The sequence below is a fragment of the Montipora capricornis genome, chromosome 8 (assembly GCF_036669925.1).
Source record: "Montipora capricornis isolate CH-2021 chromosome 8, ASM3666992v2, whole genome shotgun sequence".
NCBI lineage: Eukaryota > Metazoa > Cnidaria > Anthozoa > Scleractinia > Acroporidae > Montipora > Montipora capricornis.
Genome location: NC_090890.1, coordinates 19,735,668 through 19,755,667, shown reverse-complemented (window position 1 = coordinate 19,755,667; position 20,000 = coordinate 19,735,668). Strand labels below are relative to the sequence as shown.

The window sequence follows — 20,000 nt, the reverse complement described above, 5'->3', positions numbered from 1 at the left end:
ATAATAAAGTAGCTGCCATTTCCAAAATGATGAAATTACCTGGTGATAAATAACGTCGAACGCGTCTTGGAGCTTAAATTTTGACTTTGCATAAACAAGAGTTGGGCGATTGTGATCTTTGTTTTGACTTCGCTCATTTCATTGTCAAACTTTATAACACTTGACAGAAAAAGAAACTTACAAAAACCCGGTATCTTGCCATCATTTGACACAGATGCTTCACTGTTTGGCAAGTAAACATGCCGCGTAACTTAATCACGGCGCCCGCTGAATTCCGGCCGTGTCACTTTCGATTTTGCGATTTATTTTGAACCTAGCAAAAATCTCCCAAAATGTTTGTCGCTCATCGTAACTTTTTATATTCTATATTCGCGGTTCAAAATTAATGTTGCATTCATGTCGTAAATATTTTATTCTCGATCGACCGTCCCGGAAACTTCCTTCTGCTCTTTCTAAAAACTTTGTATCAATAGTTATTTACTTTTGCATCAATATTTGTTTTGCATAAAGCAAGCTAACAAAATCTGTACCTTGCTGAGTTCGCATTTGTTAGCGTTAATAGTATTTTCGGTCCGATGCTTCTGTTTTACGAGGGGTATATTGTTTTGGTCTCCCATCCTGATACTAACCCCGCCGGACAGGGACTACTTCAGTGAACTTTAGAATTACAAAGCTGTCAGATGCTTAGAGGGCACGCTTAAACTTGTGGTGAAAAGAAGTTGTGAGGGAACTTGAAAATTATCAACATGTCAGCCCAGAAGCCAATGTTTCTCGCTTCTCTTTTATTTGTTATTCTTCAGAGACTGGAATGCTGTAGTTCAATACCACACAATTCAGTGCCTTCTGATTTTCTGTAACACGTACCACAGGCAACCCAGTGTATGCTTCACGGAAGCATCTCGTTACATAAAAAATGCGAAGAATAGAGCTCTTCTCTTGACTGAGGGACAGAAGAGCTCTGGGGAACCCTGAAACAAAGTGTCTTCTAATTGGTTTTCGTGAATAACACTGAATCAAAAGAGTCTCTAATCCGTGCATTCATATTAGCATGAGTAGTGAGCAGGCAAATTTCCCTTTCGTAAACGGTCGTTTGCCATTTGAAACGGTTGTTGCCATTTCTCAGAACGGTCGTTGCCATTTGAAACGGTGGATGCCCTTTATAACGGTCGACTGCACAATTCACTTCAAAGAAAATTAAGGAAACAAACTATGAAAAAACATTAACCAAAATTAAGACAAAAAAGGAAAAAAAACATTTATAAAAGAAAAACTGGAGGAAAAAAAGAGTCAGAAAATTTCAAGACTCGAACTCGGGTTGTTAGCCCTCACCCTAAAGAGAACCCTAACCCGAACCCTAACTCATATGACCAGCGAGACACAACTCCCAGTAATCGCAACCTTTTGAGTTCTTAGACCTAATGAGTGTAATTCAGAGCTAAAAAATGGCCTCAACCGTTTCAAATGGCAACGATCGTTCTGAGAAATGGCAACGACCGTTTACGAAAGGGAAATAAGCGGCGCCGTAAGGTTGAAATATAGCCAATTTTTGGCTATAAGAACCTTACGACGCATCTTCTCCTACATAGAGTTTCTCAGAGCCTTGGGTCGATCCGAGGCTCTGGTGACGAGAATAAAAAAAACTAAAAATAGTTATTAGTAACGTCAACAAGAGAAAAAGTCATCATTGCTTGAAGGTTTCACGTTTGAATCGAGCGATATTTCATTTAAAATACTTTTGACTGCGTGATATTTTGAATTTGTTAAACTCCTTGCAAACTAAGGAATCATCTACCAGATTCGATAATCTGCGACCTCCGATATTTAATCAGTGGCTAAAGCTATTTCAAGGTTGGGATAGGTGTTAACGAGATTATGGACGTTACTTTTTCTTTGGGGCGGATTCAGCTTCCATCACAACTGGAAAATTTAAGGTGCTTCGTAATCCGCTCCTGAAAATTTTCCAACTTTGCAGGGAGTTTCACCTTGGCCTGCGATCACTCTTCAGTAATAAAAAATGGGATCATCGAGTTCGTTTTTGAGAGATAAGAGATTAAAGACAAAATAAGGGTTGCTTTAAGATGACTCATCTGATGCTAAGGTAGCCTTCTACGTCAAAATGAGTGCACTTCGTTCAATAATAACTGCTGTTCAGCCGTATCGAAAGAGCACTGGTACCAAAGGTCCTTACCCTAACTGTCCAGATCATCAATATCTAAAAAAATTGTGGTTTCACCTGTGATTTGTACATTGATTTAACATCTTCCAAGTCCATCCTCAGTTCATCACATTCTTCAGCTTTTTCACCGTACATCTGCAACACAGCATTATGACGCTGCTCCAGTTCCTGACAAAAAAAAAAAGGAAGCAAAGCCACCACTTGTTTGCAATGTACTCCTACTACATTTGTTGAAATGTGTACATGTGTCCTGCAAATTATCCATCGTCAGTTACCTTGTGTCGTACTTGTAGTTCATTTAACAACCCACTGTTTCTCTCAAAGTTTTCCATCCTTGATGTCAAATGGGTTAAATCTTCTGTCAGTGAATCACGCGTCTTTTGCAGAGATTGAATTTCTTCCTTTGGTAATTAAAGGACATTCAAATATGAAAATAATTTATGATTAATAATTTAATCACTAATTTGCTACAAGCAATCTGAAATTACTTAAATTTGATTGAAGAGGTGGGAAGATCTGATGCAGACTGACGCCGTAGGAATCAGAGTCCCAGGACAACGAACAGAATCTAGAACAACAGTCGCATTATTGGTGGTCATGTGAAACACTGAAATGTCACAGAAACGTAAGCCATCAATTACTGAAGGAGACTACGCATGAAATTTAAAGAAGATCTTAAGGACTATGGTCTGTTTTATCACGGAAGCTGGCGTCTGGTCGATCAACAAGAACACAATTCCTTTTTTTTTTTTAGAAATTGAACACATTTACAAACTTCCTTATCCACCTGGAATTACCGGAGTACTGAATATGGTGGGTATTAAGAAAAATTGTATGATAACGATAATTGAGAATACTTCTGGAGATCTACTTTTAGGGTGGCTGGGTACAATTTATTGCCTATCTAGTTTGATTCACGTTTTGTTTTGTTACTTCGTTGCGTACCTGTAAAAGCTCAATTTCGCCATCCTTTTGTTTGACATGAGCCTGCAGTCGTTCCACCATAGCGGTACTACCCGCGACGAATCCTCTGGATAAACCATCAATAATGCTACTGCTGCTACTCTGCCGCAAAAGTGGACTGTGGGGGGAGGACTCGTGGAGGTCATCCTATGACAACCAAAATGACATTACGAGATAAATATCGGAATCCACACGATTTCATGTGCAACTTTGAAAGAGGCGGGCTGGTTCATTTTGCGGTCTTTGATAAAATATGCGAGGGCTTTATCTCAAACTGAACGTTAATCGGTCTTTTCTTATCAACGGCATTTTCAAAATTTTGCGAATAAAACGAAGGTGAATCACTAATCACGACGCAAGTCACTAGAGAGCTCATTGAGTCACGGACGCCAACCGGAGTTAAATATTTCGGATGCCAGGACAGTGATCTCTCCCAGATGTTCAAACTAATCGTCTCTACCAGCGAAAAGATATTTACAATATTAATGTGGTAGTGTGAAGACAAGTTAAACAGGAAAATAATTCACTTCCGGTTACCGTCCGTGGCTCGTAAACGTGGCGTAGTTAAGCTCCCTATTGTCTTGTTGGTAACATCATAATATATTTGTGCAAGTAAGTTGTACCTGACTAGAATGTTTCTTATAAGATGAATGGCAAACATGTTGCGCCATTTTTATCTGGACAAGACACCTTTTTATTTGCTTCAAAAGTTGCCACCTTCCTCGTAGTTCAATTCACGTTACGGACGGTTTAAAAAGCAATTCAACACCGCAAAGTACATTGGGACGATGCCAAATGAAGAACAGACAGACCCAGGCCTCTTACTGACTCGGTCGCGGAGCAAATCACTACCAATTTTGCTAACTTGTACAGTGAATGTGAGCGAAATTCCGAGAAAAAATTGAGAAAACCTGTTTTCGAGAAGAAAAAAAGACTGATCTGAACAATGACAAACATTTTAGGCTTGCCGCATACAATACGAAATCACCATTGATTAGCTATTGGTTATTTCCTTTGTCTATTTTCAAAGTAGAATGTATTCAAGTAGGGTTAGCACAGTGGTGAGAGCACTCGCCTTCAGTTTTGGTCGTCAACTCTACTCAGGGAGGTTTTTCTCTGGGTAACACGGTTTTCTGTGACATCAAAAAGCAACATTTGATTTGAACTATTCAAATTGTGTGTGATATATTTGATTTACAGTCTCTCCGATTCAGTAGAGGAGAACCTGTGCCCTCCTAGCTGAACTTAATAATACGGTGCATTGTCGCTATTGACTGAGATGGAAATTGTTAACCGCGGTAGATGATGATATGAAGAGATAATATATTTTCAATGATGGTGACTCGGGTATAGTCGAAAAAAAAAAAAAGAGAAAAAAACAAGTGCTCGTTTGCAATTCCGATTACTACTAAGTTTTAAGTCTTCTAGCGCTGGGGCACTAATTGGGGACATTGTGCATAGAAATCAAATCATTTGTTGGTTTTTGAGGAGAGGGCAAAACAGGAGTACCTAGAGAAAAACCTCTCGGAGCAGAGTAGTGAATCAACAAACTCTACCCACATATGACACCGAGTCTGGGAATTGATCCCAGATTACAATGGTGGGAGGCGGCTGGTCTCAAAACTGCGCCAGCCAGCCCTAATCCCCAAAAATACATGGCTACTTTTTACTGGATATGGAATTTCAAACCATTTAACCCACGAAAAACACTTAGAAAACTAGAGACTCTAAATTCAATTATGAATTTGCGCAAACCTGTGGCTTCCCGCTAACAGAAGAAGGTGATGGTGGAACTCCGGACAGGTTCGTCGATTGGTGCCGGAAAGTTCTTTCCTAGGACAAACAAAGCAGTGCAGTCTTTGTTAATGAAAAAGAAAATTGAACGACAGAAAAACGAAGAAAACGGTTGGGTCATTTTTCTTGATGAATGAAGTGATCAGACGATCATCTTGAAGTGCAGGAAAGGGTCGTGCCCACAAAAAATAATGTTTGTTGGTACTTACAAAGCCACGTCATTTAAATCCGAGCTACTTGTTCACAGATTCTCATATTAGCGGAGCTCCGGTCGCCAAGCGGAGCACCAAAGGCATAGGACCCATGAGTTCCTTTTCTCATGGTAATCATGGCTAGCGCTATTGCTCGTAGGCAGGTACGTACTACGAAGTTGCCCAACATATTGTTTACTAATTCCCAAAATTTTAACCCTGTTCGTACGGCTAGGTTATGAGAAAAAGGTTGTTGAAATGTCTAGTTTCCAGCCCCCCTCGAGGAGCTCGGTCACTATATTTAGCATTAAGCAATATTTATTCCTTGGTATTGCGCAAATTAACATATATCAAATGAACAAATGCAAATTACAGCGTTAAAACTTACTAAAAATATATTAAACTAGACGCTCTACGAGCGTAAACTGGGTTTGCCTGTGATATGTGTTACACAAAAACAAAAGGCACTGAGCTGGGTGGTATTGAACTGCAGCGTTCCAGTATAAATTGTTTTCAAGTTGAAGACTTGTAGACCATTTGAAGGGTGACCGAGATGTCGTGCAAGCGGTGACCCTTTGTCTCACACGTTCACAAGTAATAAATTCAGTTCAAAGATAACAAAACTAGCCTGCAAGCAGGCTTTTCTCTTGAAAATGGCGCGCGGTAAAAAAAAAAGGGGGCATGGTTACTAGTTTCTTTCGAAACAAACCGAAACTAGTAACCAAGCCCCTATAATTCGACCGCGCGCCATTTCAATGGAACAGCCTGCTTGCTTGTTTGTAATTGAAAATCTAAACATCTATGAGATCCGAAAACAAACTTGCGAACACGCGAACCTGAATTATCGCAAACCATAATGCTGACAAACACAAAAGCGAAGGAAATGGTTAATAAATACGAAATTTTGTTCTATATGAATAATTTTGGGTTAGATTAAAGCGATATATTGTGGAAAAATATTCGTGTTAATGAGTAATGTAAACAATCTTCGCACTGGCAAGTTGTAGCAATAAATAGGCCACTTCAGAAAATACCATAATACTCTTTTTTGTCCCCCCAAATTTTGCATGAGCGTTGTTTTTGTTTTCTCTTGGGACCATTGTAAGTCCCACGAGAAACTGGAAACAATGCTTATGCAAAATTTGGAGGGACAGACAAAGATTATTATGGTATTTTCCAAAGTGGCCTATTGGGTTAACCAGGAACCAGTTAGAGAAGTACTGTTGGCTTCCTAAATAAACTTCATTATCCATTATGGAGACAAAACAAATATTTTTCTGACGTTGAAAACTATAGTTACCTTTTAATCATTTGCCAGAAAGAACGCGACTAAAAATTCCTGTCATGTCTATGAAAACTACTCGGGTTAAAAACTTCAACCCACGTATGCAAATTAGGTATGCTCGAATATTACACAACACGATGAATCCAAAAAGGATGAAAATTTTTACAAAACCCTTTTCCAGCGAAAAATGTTATTGAAACATATTTGCTATTGGAGGCAAAAAAGAAGAAACCCAATCGGTGTCAAAATTTATAACCATACGCAACAGACTTTTTCCGACACGAAAAAATAAAATAAACGGAGAAATTTAACTCGTTTTCTGACTGGATTGCCATTTGGCCACCTAGTAAATATCGAATTAAACGCGGATATATCTATAATGACCCCCTTACTTAATTGTTTACACTTAACCTATTACGAAAAGTGATAACTAAAGAAATTATGTATGTTTCATTAAAACTTTAGTTCTAAATTGTATGCAACTTTAAAATACTTTCCCCTGATTTGCAATTATCCGTTAGGTAAAATAACATTTTACATCAATTGCAGTGATTAACACTTCAGAAGAGACAACCTGTTGCATTAATTTCACAGATTTCAAAATCTTGATCTTTTTATTTGGAGAACTGTAGTAAGACACCATTTAACCGTCGACACTCTTCATCAGCGTTCAGGTGGAAACGGTTTGGATAATATTTTTTCCCCTGCATTTTCGCCGGTTTCAATCTGAAAAGATAATTCCGAATATTCGATTGCCGGTCGGAAATTTGTTTGGCACTCTCATTTTTAAGGAAAATGCACGACTGTGATGGTATTTGGCAACCTACTCAGTATGGCTAATTTTAAGACTAATTTTCCTCAAGAAGACACTTCTTTTAATTCCACTGAATAACACTTGGAAACCAACCTTCTCATCCATAGCATTTTGGAACCTTTTTTTCTCTGTTTCCATCTTACTCTTTTCGACAGCCAGTTGTTGTTCAAGTAAAGCCTGTACGAAGAATGTCATAAACACGCATTTAAAAGGTATTTTGAAAATCCTTTTCGACATTGAAAGAACTATATTAAGAAAACGAATACTCCCTCCCATTTACTGACAACCAGCTGGCTCCATAATTGCTACAGTGCCAGCCAAAAAAAACACTTAAAGTTTTCAAATAAGTCTTCTAATATAAGAACAATAAAGTACAGGCCCCATTTCAGAGTCCTTGTTAATAACATTCCTTGGCCGCTTAACAAACCCACACGCTATTCGCCAAGGATGAGGAACAAATTCCCAATTGTTGTGGTCTGGAAATGTGAGTTGTAAGGGCCTACTATAAGTGGAGGTTTGTTCTGTTGTGTGGTCTTTGATGACCACCTGGGTGGTGATACTCACACCAAATAATTGCAAAGAAAGTGCTACTTTTGAAATTCTAATTTAAGCCAAAAGCCAAAAACAGGTTGCTTTGGACTATCCTTTCATAACTTGTAAGAACACAGCACATGACCAACAAGCAAAACAGACACGTGTCCCTCAGGACTGTGTGCTATGCCCTTTGGCATGGCACAGAGGCAATAAATCACACATTCCCTTATCACAAAGTCAATATAACCTTCACAAATCCTACCTTTTCCACATTATTGTCTTCCATCATTTTACGGTATTTGATTTCCAGTGCTTCAGCTCTGGCAGCTTCCCTAAAGAAAAACAATTTTTCAAACTGTTAGGTTGGACTACGATGCAATGAGGAATAATTTTGCCAACAATTACTAAAAGAGTAGTTTAGCTTATTCCAGGTTAACTCTGTTCGCCGACAAACTAAACCACCAGTAAATACCACTTATGACTTTAAATCTGTGAATCTATCAATACATATCTAAAGTTACAAATGCCGACTAACTGCATTTAGAATCTCCTCTTTGATTCATGAATTTGTAACATTAATTATTGGACCATTTTGTTGATTCTATCCTTGCATTTTTCTTACTTTTATATTTAAGTTGGGCACACGTTTAGCGGTATCTTATTCGTAGTTCTTTTAAATGAAAAACCAATGACGGAAGCCATAATGAAAAGTATGGTTGCAAGTACGTACAGCATGTACGTTTTGGGCCAGGTATATACTACTCAGCTGCACAAAAGACCAACAAGGTTTTTAGGCCGAAGTGGGTAATGTAAATTAAAGTAGCAGATTTTCATCATTTCACGTATGGGCTTATTTCCACACCAGGGGCCCGTTTCTCGAACGGTCCCGAAAACTTTTCGGGCCCGAAAAGCCATTTATGAAACTGCCAACCGCTTGTTTTGGAAAGTCGATTTTTTAAATCCTCTCCGTTCTTGAAATACAAACGGAATTGTGACACCCGAAAACAGCCCATAAAGTTTCGGGACTTTCGAGAAACGGGCTCAAAAGATGGATAGCGCTATCCGCCGGATAAATCACTATCCAGTAGATAGCGTTATCCATCTTTTGAACAACTGGGGCCAGAGCGGTGATTTATAAGCATCATAAATTACCAACAAGTAGTTCAATCACTAAAATATTCTAGCTAAAGCAATACATGGTGGAAGGATTTTCCAGGCAGTGTGTTTCCCGAATATGTAGCATTACTTTTGGTCCTAGCCGGGTCAGTTATTTAAAAGGTGGATAATGCTATCCACCGGATAAATCACTATCCATTGGATAGCGCAATTGGTTTCTCTGACTGATCCACTGGATAGTGATTTATCTGGGGGATAGCGTTATCCATCGTTTGAACAACTGGGTCCTGGATGTTTTCAAGCTTCTTTCGCAACTGCCCAAGTTGCTTCATATGCATGATTGTGACGACCACTTTCACTGAGACATATACTCCGCAGTTTAAATACACTGTCTATCAAAATGTCATACATTCTTTATGTCATTCATTATGATTCACCCATTACGGGGCGCAATACAAACTTACAAAGTGACCAGCTCTCAGATGGCTTGATAGTTCAGATGGTAGAGAAAGTGCATTGCAAATTATACGGTCATAGGTTCCGCCATAATTATGAAAGAGGTCTATAAAGGTGAAATTGTTACATTGATAGCCAATCAAATGCGAGCCCTGGGGCCCGTTTCTCGAAAATCCCGAAAACGTTTCGGGCCCGAGAAACCATTTGTGAAACTGCCAGCCGCTTGTTTTGGAAAGCCGATCTTTTAACATGTTTTCAAAGAAACAAAAGTGAAAGTAATTGTGAAGTTTGACGACTTTAATCCTCTCCGTTAAGGTATTGTGACACCCGAAAATGGCTCGTAAAGTTTTCGGGACTTTTGAGAAACAGGCCCCTGGGTGGAGCAACTTTTCCGTGTTTCCGTGATAAGCGTGCGTGGCTTCTGTTTAACCATCTCGACTTTTTTCATGTCTATTATAACTGTTTAAACATTTGACCAACATTCGTTCAACAAAAGTTGAACGGATGTTGGGCAAAAGCTTAATCCAACTTAAACTTGATTCAACACGATTACAACATTTTTTAAGCTTTCAACAAACGCACCAAACATTTGGTTCAACAAAGTGTTGAAGCAAATGTTAAAACCGTTTAAGCGGGCCTTAAGAAATTACATGATTTTTCTAGTGCAATTCGCAATTAATAGGCACTTATAAACATGAAAAATTGCACTCGCCCGTATTGCGTACGTCTTTAAAAAAAATTACTCATGTTTATTATTTATTCCAAATTGCACTCAAAATCATGCGATTACCTATACTAACAGCATTAGTTCGTGTATCTTCGGAGTCTTACTTATACCTGCTCCGTGCATCCTCTACATTGTCCTGCTTGGCTCGTTCAACCTCCAAAGTAGCCTCTAACCGTGATTTGTCCTGGCGATATGTTACCAACTGTGATTCCACAGCTGTTAATCGAGAATTTAACTCCAGAGCATGTTCTGTTGCCACACGTTCCTTTTCCTGTGCCTCAGCCAATTGAACCTGAGCATCATCTGACAGACAAAAAGCAGCACTTAGAAGTCAACATGTGTTTGTCAATAATTATTAATGAGTTTCCCAGGTCGCTGAAAAAGCCAAGTGAACGTGATCACTTGGTTATGTTACAACAAGGACATGTAACTGGTAGTAGCTGACTGGTTAGCGTAAATCAGTCATTCATCTTCCCTTGAGAGCAGAGGTTTGCAGGCAAAATGTGCCATTAACTGTCTGTCAAGACACTACTGCAGTTACGTAAGTTGGACTGAAAAAGAAGGGGACACTTTCTCACGCATATTGAAATCAGCATGTACATAATAACTAATTTTTATTTCTGAACATATCCGATGTCAGATCTGGTAAAATTTTGCTTACTCAGTCTCTCTGTCAGGTTCCTTTCCACTCGCTCCCATGTTTGCGTGTGGTTACCATAGCTGCTTTGCAGGTTTTCAATCTGCCTCAATAATGGTCTTGTGGCTATGAGTTGGACAAAACATATTAAATAAAAAGGCATATTGAGATATAAACCTTTGAACAAATTCAAATGTGATTGAGCTTTGTAACTGATTAAACCAAGAAATGTATATTTGAAATGCGGGTTAATAGACGAAAGGGAGGAGTGATTCTCGCACTTATTTGTCCAATTCAAGCAATTGTCTCTTATACACACCTAAAAATTCAGGAGGCTTCAAAGGAATTTCGAGGCCAGTGCAATTGCTTTACCAACTGAGCTATGAAGTCACGTCAATTTCTTTCAATCATCAAGTCATTAGCAGTATTCACATTAGAGGACGGGAACTCGTCAGACAGGTAACCCGTCTGACGAGTTTCCCGTCCTAGTGTGAATTCGCGATGAAAAAGTTATCTGACTTACCGACATGAATTCACATTAGGACGAGTTTTTAGGACCGGTTAAGATGCCGAGGTACTGGTGCGAGATGTGCGTGGTTACCTAGCCAGCAGTCTAATCGGCGCATTTTGTCCTAAAACTCGACCTGGAAACCCGTCTGAGTGTGAATTCGTGATGCATTTTGACGAGTTTCTCGTCTAGTCGGGAAACTCGTCTTTAAAAACTCGTCGACTCAAACGGATAAGTGGACGGGTAAATTTGGACGAGTTTCTCGTCTAAAACCCGTCCCTACCCGATTTCACACTAAGACGAAAACTCGTCTCAGACCAGAAACCCGTCCAAGACGGGTTACTCGTCTCTAGTGTGAATTCGGCCATTCACAGGAACACATGAACCCAACAAATCGCCCTGCTCCCAACTGAATGGCTTCAAAGCTCAGTTGGTAGAGCATTGCGCCAGTGGAGGTCGTGGGTTTGAATTTAAGCAGATAAGTTTGAGGTTATTACGTTTCTCCCTTTGACCAAACCAAGCTAATATAAAATTATCACAACATCTTTTCACTGCAGAATTCGAAAAGCCTGGTTTTCTTTTTTCCTTGATAAGTGATTGCAGTAAGGGTCGTTTCAAAAGGCCCTTAATATTTCATGGTTTTGTACATACAAACTGTCCAGAAACATTTACCTGGTATGAACAGGTCAAAATTGTGGAAAGAGAAATGAAAGTTGTCATGTCTTCAGTTCCTCCACACAGTTGAGGACAGTGAAGAAATGAAACAAAATCAGAAATACATACGTGAAGCATTTTTTCCCAATCTTGTTACCTTGTGATTTTCTCACTGATATCAACTTCTATGAATAGTACTACGCAGCGAGGAACCAAGCACGTGACATTACGAACAAGTCTTTATCCAGTTCTTACCCAACTTAAAACATGTAGAGATATGGGTGGAGAAAGTTTACTTATTTCTTTATTTATTAAATTAACAGTTAACTAGATACTCACATACTAGCAACCAACGGCATGGTGAACAAGGCAGTAAGTGCCACTTACAAACTAGGCTACTCACCACGTGTCACACTCTCTGTGAGTTCCTGATTCCTAGCTTCGGCTTCTTGCAATCTCTGTTAAAAAGCATTTTGAGATAGCTTCAAGATCGGGTTGCTGTGTAAATGTATAACATCCTGAGATACATGTCTCTATTAAGCGGCTTTACTATGTTTGACAAGCAAATGGAATCAAACAAAATTAGACCGTCAGCTATTGACAAAGGTATCAGAAGGGAGATAACCTTGAGATCAATGGTATTTATGAAACTTATATTTTAACCTGTTGCACATCACTTATTTCCTGTCGTAAGTTATCCTCTCTTCTGTTTCCTTGCTGTTCGTTTCTGTGTAGACTGGTTTGAAGATCACTTATTTGAAATTCTAAAGTTTCAATTTCTTTTTTAAATTGTCTCTCTTTCTTCTCCATAGCAACTCTTAGCCCTTCCTTTGCAGTCATTTCAGCACTGAGAGCTGCTTCCTGTTGAAGAAAAAAAAAACAATAAGTTGCCAGTTACGATAATAATTGAAAAAAAAAATTAGAGTTTCCCATCTATTGGACCCAGGTAGTCTTAAAATCTACTAGTACATTTACATTATACACACAAACTACAGTACTACTCTTCTTACATATAGCTTTGTTCATCCATTCTTGTCTTAGTTGCAGTGAGCTTTCGTTTTGTATTGTTATCCAATAGGTTGTTTTGTAGCTTCAACCACAAGTGAGCGTTAATTGACCAAATGACAGCATACAACAGCAATCATGACTGCAATACTTCCCTCTAGGCCTTCCTCAACGACTTTAATACCCTTTTTTGCTTTCTCGTTATAGTAGTCCTTGTAACATACATGTATACATGTAATAAAATAACAAATGAATGAATGAAAAGTCAAGAATTCGATTTGTTTAGGTATGAGCAAGATTTTTGTTTTTCTTCCGATTTTCCATTCCAGATTGTCTCTTTCTTAGTTCATTAAATCAATTACAATTATGCTTGATTACTCGTTTTTTTAATGAAGCTAGAGTTTTATTTGTTATGGAGTTCTAAGTGGATTTGTACTCGAACTCTTCTTAACCTGGTTATTATAATAGGCCACTGTGAGCAATCCAATAATAACAATTTTTATTACTGTTATTATTGAGAAATGAACTAAGTTCAAGTGTTTTTAGTATTTGAAATACTTATTTGTATCACTTTACCTGGAAATCTCGTAAGTTCGTGACCTCCAAACTATTCTCCATTATTCAAAATGATAGTACACAAGTACGCCTTAATCTTAATTACGCTAACTGGCACTTCAAGAAAGGTGTAGATAGGAATTACCACCTTTATTTCAGCCATTTTAAAGACACTACCTCTTCCAAGGAGTAATGAATTTCTAGGTAGAGCGAAGATCATGTTTAAAACGTATGACAACAATATCAAGTGAAACTATGATCCTCTCAGTTATGGACGCAATTTTAGCAATTGCGTAGAGAAGCCTCAAAAAATTTCAAGACTTCAACGGGGTTTGAACGCCGTGACCTCGCGATACCGGTGCGACTCTCTAACCAACTGAGGTATGAAGCCACTGATGTTGGGAGCTGGTCATTCGTGGACTCAAGTGTGCCAGCCATGATGAAAGAGCCAATGAGCGAAATTATATACGAGATGAATCATATATTGAACGGTGGATATCAAATCAAGTGAAACTATGATCCTCCCAGTGATGAACGCAATTTTAGCAATTGCGTAGAGAGCCTAAAAAATTCAGGACTTCAATGGGGTTTGAACCAGTGACCTTGCGATAGCGGTGCAACACTCTAACCAACTGAGCTATGAAACCACTAACGTTGGCAGCTGGTCATTTGTGGATTCAAGTGTTCCTGTGATGAATGAAGCAATGAACGAAATTATACATGAGATGAATCATATATTGAACTGTATTTCAACTACAACTCAGCTCCAAGCAAAACCAAATAAGAATCGCCGAATTTATTCGAAACTTACAAGAACTTACATAACACGCCAACTGCATATATTATAACTTTATATATTATAACTAAAACGCATTACAATTAACACAAATCGTAACATCCTCCCTTCACACGCAGAGAAAACAAAAGAAAAGAAATGAAATAAGAAAAAAGCAATATGTTCTCAAACGTCATGCCGAAACAGAGTCACTTTCCCTAAACGCTAACAGCTCTTAAAATGACATTTTGAAGTTCTATTTGTGAGCCACAAAGTCCCTAAAACGACTAGGTGATCTGACCAGTCTTCCGCTCCGCGTACGAAGTTCATCATTATCCACCAACACTTGCTCTCTGGATGTTTAGAGGGATCATCCTTACTGGCCATAGCGTTTGTACCCATGCATAGATCATGGCATGCCGTAGTGGGCTGATCTTTTTCAAATGCAATGATAGCTGTGTGCTTGGGCTGGTTAACACTTGACGTCTCGTTGGCAGGGCATCGGTCGTTAAGGACCAAGGCTCTTCCGCAGCTAAAGGGTTACCATCCTCTGCAGAACGTTTCAGGTGTCTCCGATTTCTGACATAAAACTGACCGCTGGACTCTACAATATCCGACGTTCTACCCAAAGGCTTCACAACCCTAGCTTTCTTCCAAGCTTTCTCATTCAGCCGAAAGGGTTGCATGCGAACGACATCATCCTCTGAAAGGTCAGGTAGATCCTTTTCTCATCTGTCAAAATAGAACTTCTTCTTCAAATTTCTCAGCCTATCCTTCTCAAGAAGGTCCTTAGGCAAGCTAGGTTTCAGTAAGTTGCCAAAAGTGGGAAGGTTGGTACCTACTCTTCTACTTAGCAGACGATGGGCTGGACTGGTACCAACACCTTCCTTTGGAGTGTTATGATGGGCCAGTAACGCCAGATAGGGGCCAGTTCTGGATTGTGCTGACTCTTTAAGGGTCTTTTTTGCTTCCTTGACAGCCTACTCAGCTTCACCATTGGTATGATGCTGGTAGGGACTCGTTGTCACGTGCTTGAACCCGTACGCTTTGGTAAAGGCTTTAAATTCTCGATTTTTTATATTGCGAACCACAATCTGAAATCACTCGGTCTGGAATTCCATATCGTGCCATATGCGCCTTAAGCTTCCTGATTACAATTGTAGCTTTGAGATCATATAACCTGTCAACTAAAAAAAAAAAACTGGAGAAGTAATCAACAGTCACCATGTAATCTTTATGGTCTAACTAGAACAGGTATGTGGAAAGTTTCGCCCAAGGCCGATCATGACGAACTAGGGTCTCCTTGCCTGCCTGTCTGCCTGCCTGGTAATGTATGCAGCACACGTTTTGCACTTGGATGTAAAATCTTTAACGTCAGATTTCATGTTTGACTAGTAAATCGCCTCTCTCGCAGGTCTTAGCGTTGATTATATTCCTTGATGACTGGAATGCAGAGTCTGTAACATGCGCTTTCGAAAGGTCTGAGGCACTACGAGCCTGCCACCTCTAAAGAGCAATCCTGAACTACTACCTCATTACGGATATCAAAGTACAATACCACCGCTGGAGAAGGCTTTCTTTTGTCCACTGGCCACCCGAATTGGACAACAGCTTTCACAGCTTGCAAAACTTCATCATTGTTAGTCTCCACGCACAACATCGCTGCTTTTGTGCTCACTCACAAGCAGATGATTTACTTCTTGGATGTCTTGCTCTTCTTCAAGATCCTCTTCAAAACTAGATCTGGCCAACAAGATGTGCTCTCCGAGCTTCTGAGACGTTTCTGACAACTTAGGAAAATGTCGACTGAGGGTGTCTGCAATGTGCAACTCTTTTCCTCTCTTGTATCACAGGTCTAGATCATATTGTTGCAGCTTTAAAATCATTTTCTGCGATCTCGTCGGGGCAGAGACCAACGGCTTATTGAAGATTGTCCCCAAGGGTTTATAGTCTGATTCAACAGTTACTGATCTTCCATAGGCAAATTAGTTGAAACCTTTTAGTTGCAAACACAATCACTACAAGTTTCTTCTCTATTTGTGCGTCATTTCGTTCTGCTGGAGTCAGGGCCCTGTCTGCATAAGCTAGCAGTCTGTCATCTTGGAGTAAAGCGGCTCCAAGACCCCCTTCACTGGCATCGCACTGAATCACCAGGTCTTTCTCTCGTTCATAGTACTTCAGCAGTGGTGGAGCTGTCACCATCTCCTTAATCCTACTAAATGCTCTGTCATGAATTTCGTCCCAGACGAATTCTGGATTCCTTTGGGTAAGCTGTCTGAGAGGCTTGAGACTTCGGACAGCCTGGGCAGGAATTTTGCAAGGTAGCCTACAGTACCCATAATGTCCTGAACACCTGAAACATCAGTCAGCCTCTCCATACTAAGAACTGCATCAACCTTGGCCGGCTCTGCCTTCACCCCGTCAGAATTAAGAAGATGTCCAATATAGGGAACTTCTGTCTGCTTAAAGGCCATTTTCTGTTTGTTCAGTTTAATGTTTTTCTCTTGGCACCTTTTCAATAACCTTCTAATTTTCACATCATGATAAGCTATCACTTCCCGCATCGTGTCTCCAATTCCAGCCACAAGGATGTTATCCGCTACTGGATACACACCAGCAAGGCTTTCAACCGCCTCATGTACGTGCAGTTGGAACATTTCACTGACGGGCGAAATCCCAAAGAGCATACAATTCCATTTATACCTGCCAAAGGGTGTGGCAAAGGTCGTCAGAACAGAACTCTCCTCTGCAAGCTTTATCTGCCAATAACCATCCTCGCAATCAACTTTTGTGAAAGGTAAGATGTCTTCAATAACTGGCATTGGGAAATGACATCTAGTTTTAATGCTTTGTTTAAGGGTTTAGGAGCAAGAACTGTCAATGCACCATCTCCTTTAACTGTACAGATGTCATTGGCTGTTTCGCCAACAGGATTCAGAAAAAGCTTAATTTTTCAGATGTTTGTCACGATGTGCGAAGTTCGAAATAAAAGAAAACGAGAAAACAGGCTTCTCGAGTGTCATCGTGATTTCTCCATTTCAAAGTATCATGCTCATCTTGCACAACAGCGAAGGTTACTTTGTACTTCTTTTTATTCCCAAGTTTAGTCAGTCAAACCTTAAACTTCCCAAGAGGTTTGAGAGTAGAGGAATATTGTACATCTTGAGGACTTGATTGGTTGGTGTGATTCTGTTCACACATTTTGTTCCCTTGATAGCACTCAACTTAAGGACGTCACATGTTGTGCCAGTGTTGACTCAGAAATCAATTTCAGCCCTACGTTTAATTTTCATCTTGGAAGGGACCAGAGTCTATAAAGCGTGCACACACTCAATTTCGGGCGACAATTGGACTGTAAACAGAGATTTGCCAAAGTCACCGAAGTAGTCCCCTAACACCTTGTGAAGCGAAATGAATGAAGGGGGTAGTTTCTAAAGAAACTGTGGTGCTGCGTCGCTTGGGAAGTAGTATACAAAAATTTGGTTTATCAACAGAGTTGATAATGTAAATTGGCCACCGTACAGAGATTCTAAACAAGCTGACGTGTCGAGCGTTAGCCCTTAGTCAGAGCGAATCGAGGAATTGTGGGTTATGTGTAGTTTTTTATAGTAGAGTAGGAGCTACGCTATTGGTGGTAACATGGCAACGTGAAAAATAGGAATACATTAGTTGAATGAAAAGCGTTCATTAATACCGTGAGGATTAAGGGTGCCGATTTGGAAGATGAATTTTTGTTTCAGATTCTTGCGGCTTTCCGTCGTACCTAGATGTAGGGAAAGGCCGCAGATAGCTATATGTTTTTTGGAGTGGTTAGGGACATTAAAATGACGAGCGACTGCGACTGGCTTAGATGCATCCTTGTCATTCTTTTCAACATCGCGAAGATGTTCGCGGAATCGTTTGCCTAGTCGTCTACCTGTCTTGCCAATGTATATTTTATTGCATAACGTACAGGTTATGCAATAAATGACATTTGTGTGGGTACATGTGAAAGATCGCTTAGGTCCCGATATCTTGCTAGTGTTAAGAATGAAAAGACAAGTTTTGCATTGTAAGCGCGCACATTTTAAAGTGCCGGGTTGCTCGTTAGTTTTGAGCGCGCTTCTAACTAAAAAAGTTGCCTACGTTTTTTTGAATGAAGTAAGTGGAGGTTGCGAAAAGATTCTACCAGTCTCGGGATCATTTTGGAGTAATTTAAAATTATTAAGAATGATACTTTTGACTGCGTGATTATGAGGATGGGAAGTGAGGGTGATGTGACGTTTGTAGTGCTGACTGTCGATCAAGTTGTTGTAAGTTATCTTTTCCTTTTCCCGCACTTAGCAGCATCTTAGCTTTCCGTTTAGCCGCTCTCAGTTTCGCCAAAACTAGGTTTTGTAGTCACATCAATTTCATCTGCCGTTGCCTCAATTCTAAAGTCATTCCTAAAGGATTTCGCTCAAACTTTCATGCTTCTACATTCTCTCACTCGAATCAATACCTTCACCAAATTCGATGCGCGCAAAATTCTTTTTCACGTCATATTATGCGGATCAAAATTAGAGCTGTGCCAAAAACGTAACGTACTTGACAAACAAATTCTTCAGTGCCGATACGCACTTTCCAAAATCTGTCCAGTAGTTTTATTACAATCGATTCGCGCTAAAATCCGTGAACTTAATTCTGGACTGTTTGACGGTTTACACCAAACCAACACTCTAAAACTCCAACAATTAATAGGTACGCAAATTACCAATGACACTACGTAAAGGCCGTTTACACGACAGAAAAATTTGGGTCCGGGCCCGTCAAAAAAGCGGTACGGAACCATAACTTTTGTAAAGAAACACTGGAGTGTCTGCAGGGCCATAGGCGCCTATGGCCCTGTAGAAACTCCAGTGTTTCTTTACAAAAGTTATGGGTCTGCACCGCTTTTTTTGGCAGGTCCGGACCAAATTTTTCTGTCGTGTAAACGGCCTTCACATTGCATAGGCATAATACCGTAGTTACAATTCACGAAATCTGTTCTCAGTAAGGGCCTTAATTTTGTCCCTATTACCAAACGCACCAACGAATTTTCTATTAAGCAAGATGTTGAAAAATTCCTTCGCCGCGTTCAGTCTAAATGGACAATTTGCCTCTTTAGATTTTTTCACCAAAAAATGCCGTCACGAAATTCACAAACTTAAATTTCACCGTAACACTAAATTTTCCACCCTTTCCACGGAAGAGTGGGCGGCGCTTAAATATCTTAGTGAACGCAATGACATAGTTGTCAAATCGGCCGACAGAGGCGGCGCGGTAGTTGTTTGGTGTTCGACCTTTACCAAAAAGAAGCTTTGCGGCAACTTTCTGACACCTCGTTTTATGCCAAAATCCAGAAAGATCTCACCTCCACAAATCAACAACTTGTCAAAGACACCATTCAGAATCTTATAGTTAATCAACAATTACCGGACACTGCAACTAATCTCATCATCACCACCCCTAGAACTTCGTGCATTTACTTCTTGCCTAAAATTCACAACCTAACAACCTATCGTTTCTGCCTGTAGTTGCCCCACCGAACTAATTTCTAGCTACTTAAACAGATTATGATGCCTATCGTCAAATCTTTGCCATCAAGCATTAAAAACAGTACACACGCACTAAACATTTTCCGCGATTTCAATTTCTCCAGCCAAGACAAACTTATTTTCACCACGGACATACCATCTCTATATACAGTCATTCCCAATAGCGAAGGTCTTCAAGCACTTAAACACTTTTTCAATCAACGCACTGTCAAAGAACCAAGCTCGGAAACGCTCCTCCGCCTTGCCGAACTAGTT

The 20,000-nt window shown here is 39.8% G+C and overlaps 1 protein-coding gene across 2 annotated transcripts in view; it reads right to left on the bottom strand.

Moving 5' to 3' along the window:
- LOC138014498 (TATA element modulatory factor-like) overlaps positions 1–20,000 on the bottom strand; it is a 71,383-nt gene that overhangs the window by 5,251 nt on the left and 46,132 nt on the right. For both annotated transcript variants that reach the window (XM_068861576.1, XM_068861575.1), the window contains exons 13-22: positions 12,519–12,716; positions 12,259–12,313; positions 10,718–10,819; positions 10,167–10,359; positions 8,020–8,089; positions 7,317–7,400; positions 4,895–4,972; positions 3,122–3,286; positions 2,452–2,577; positions 2,234–2,344 (exon numbers count right to left, since the gene is read on the bottom strand). In XM_068861576.1, the coding sequence (XP_068717677.1) occupies positions 2,234–2,344; positions 2,452–2,577; positions 3,122–3,286; positions 4,895–4,972; positions 7,317–7,400; positions 8,020–8,089; positions 10,167–10,359; positions 10,718–10,819; positions 12,259–12,313; positions 12,519–12,716 (1,182 nt within the window). The remainder of the gene's footprint in view (positions 1–2,233; positions 2,345–2,451; positions 2,578–3,121; positions 3,287–4,894; positions 4,973–7,316; positions 7,401–8,019; positions 8,090–10,166; positions 10,360–10,717; positions 10,820–12,258; positions 12,314–12,518; positions 12,717–20,000) is intronic.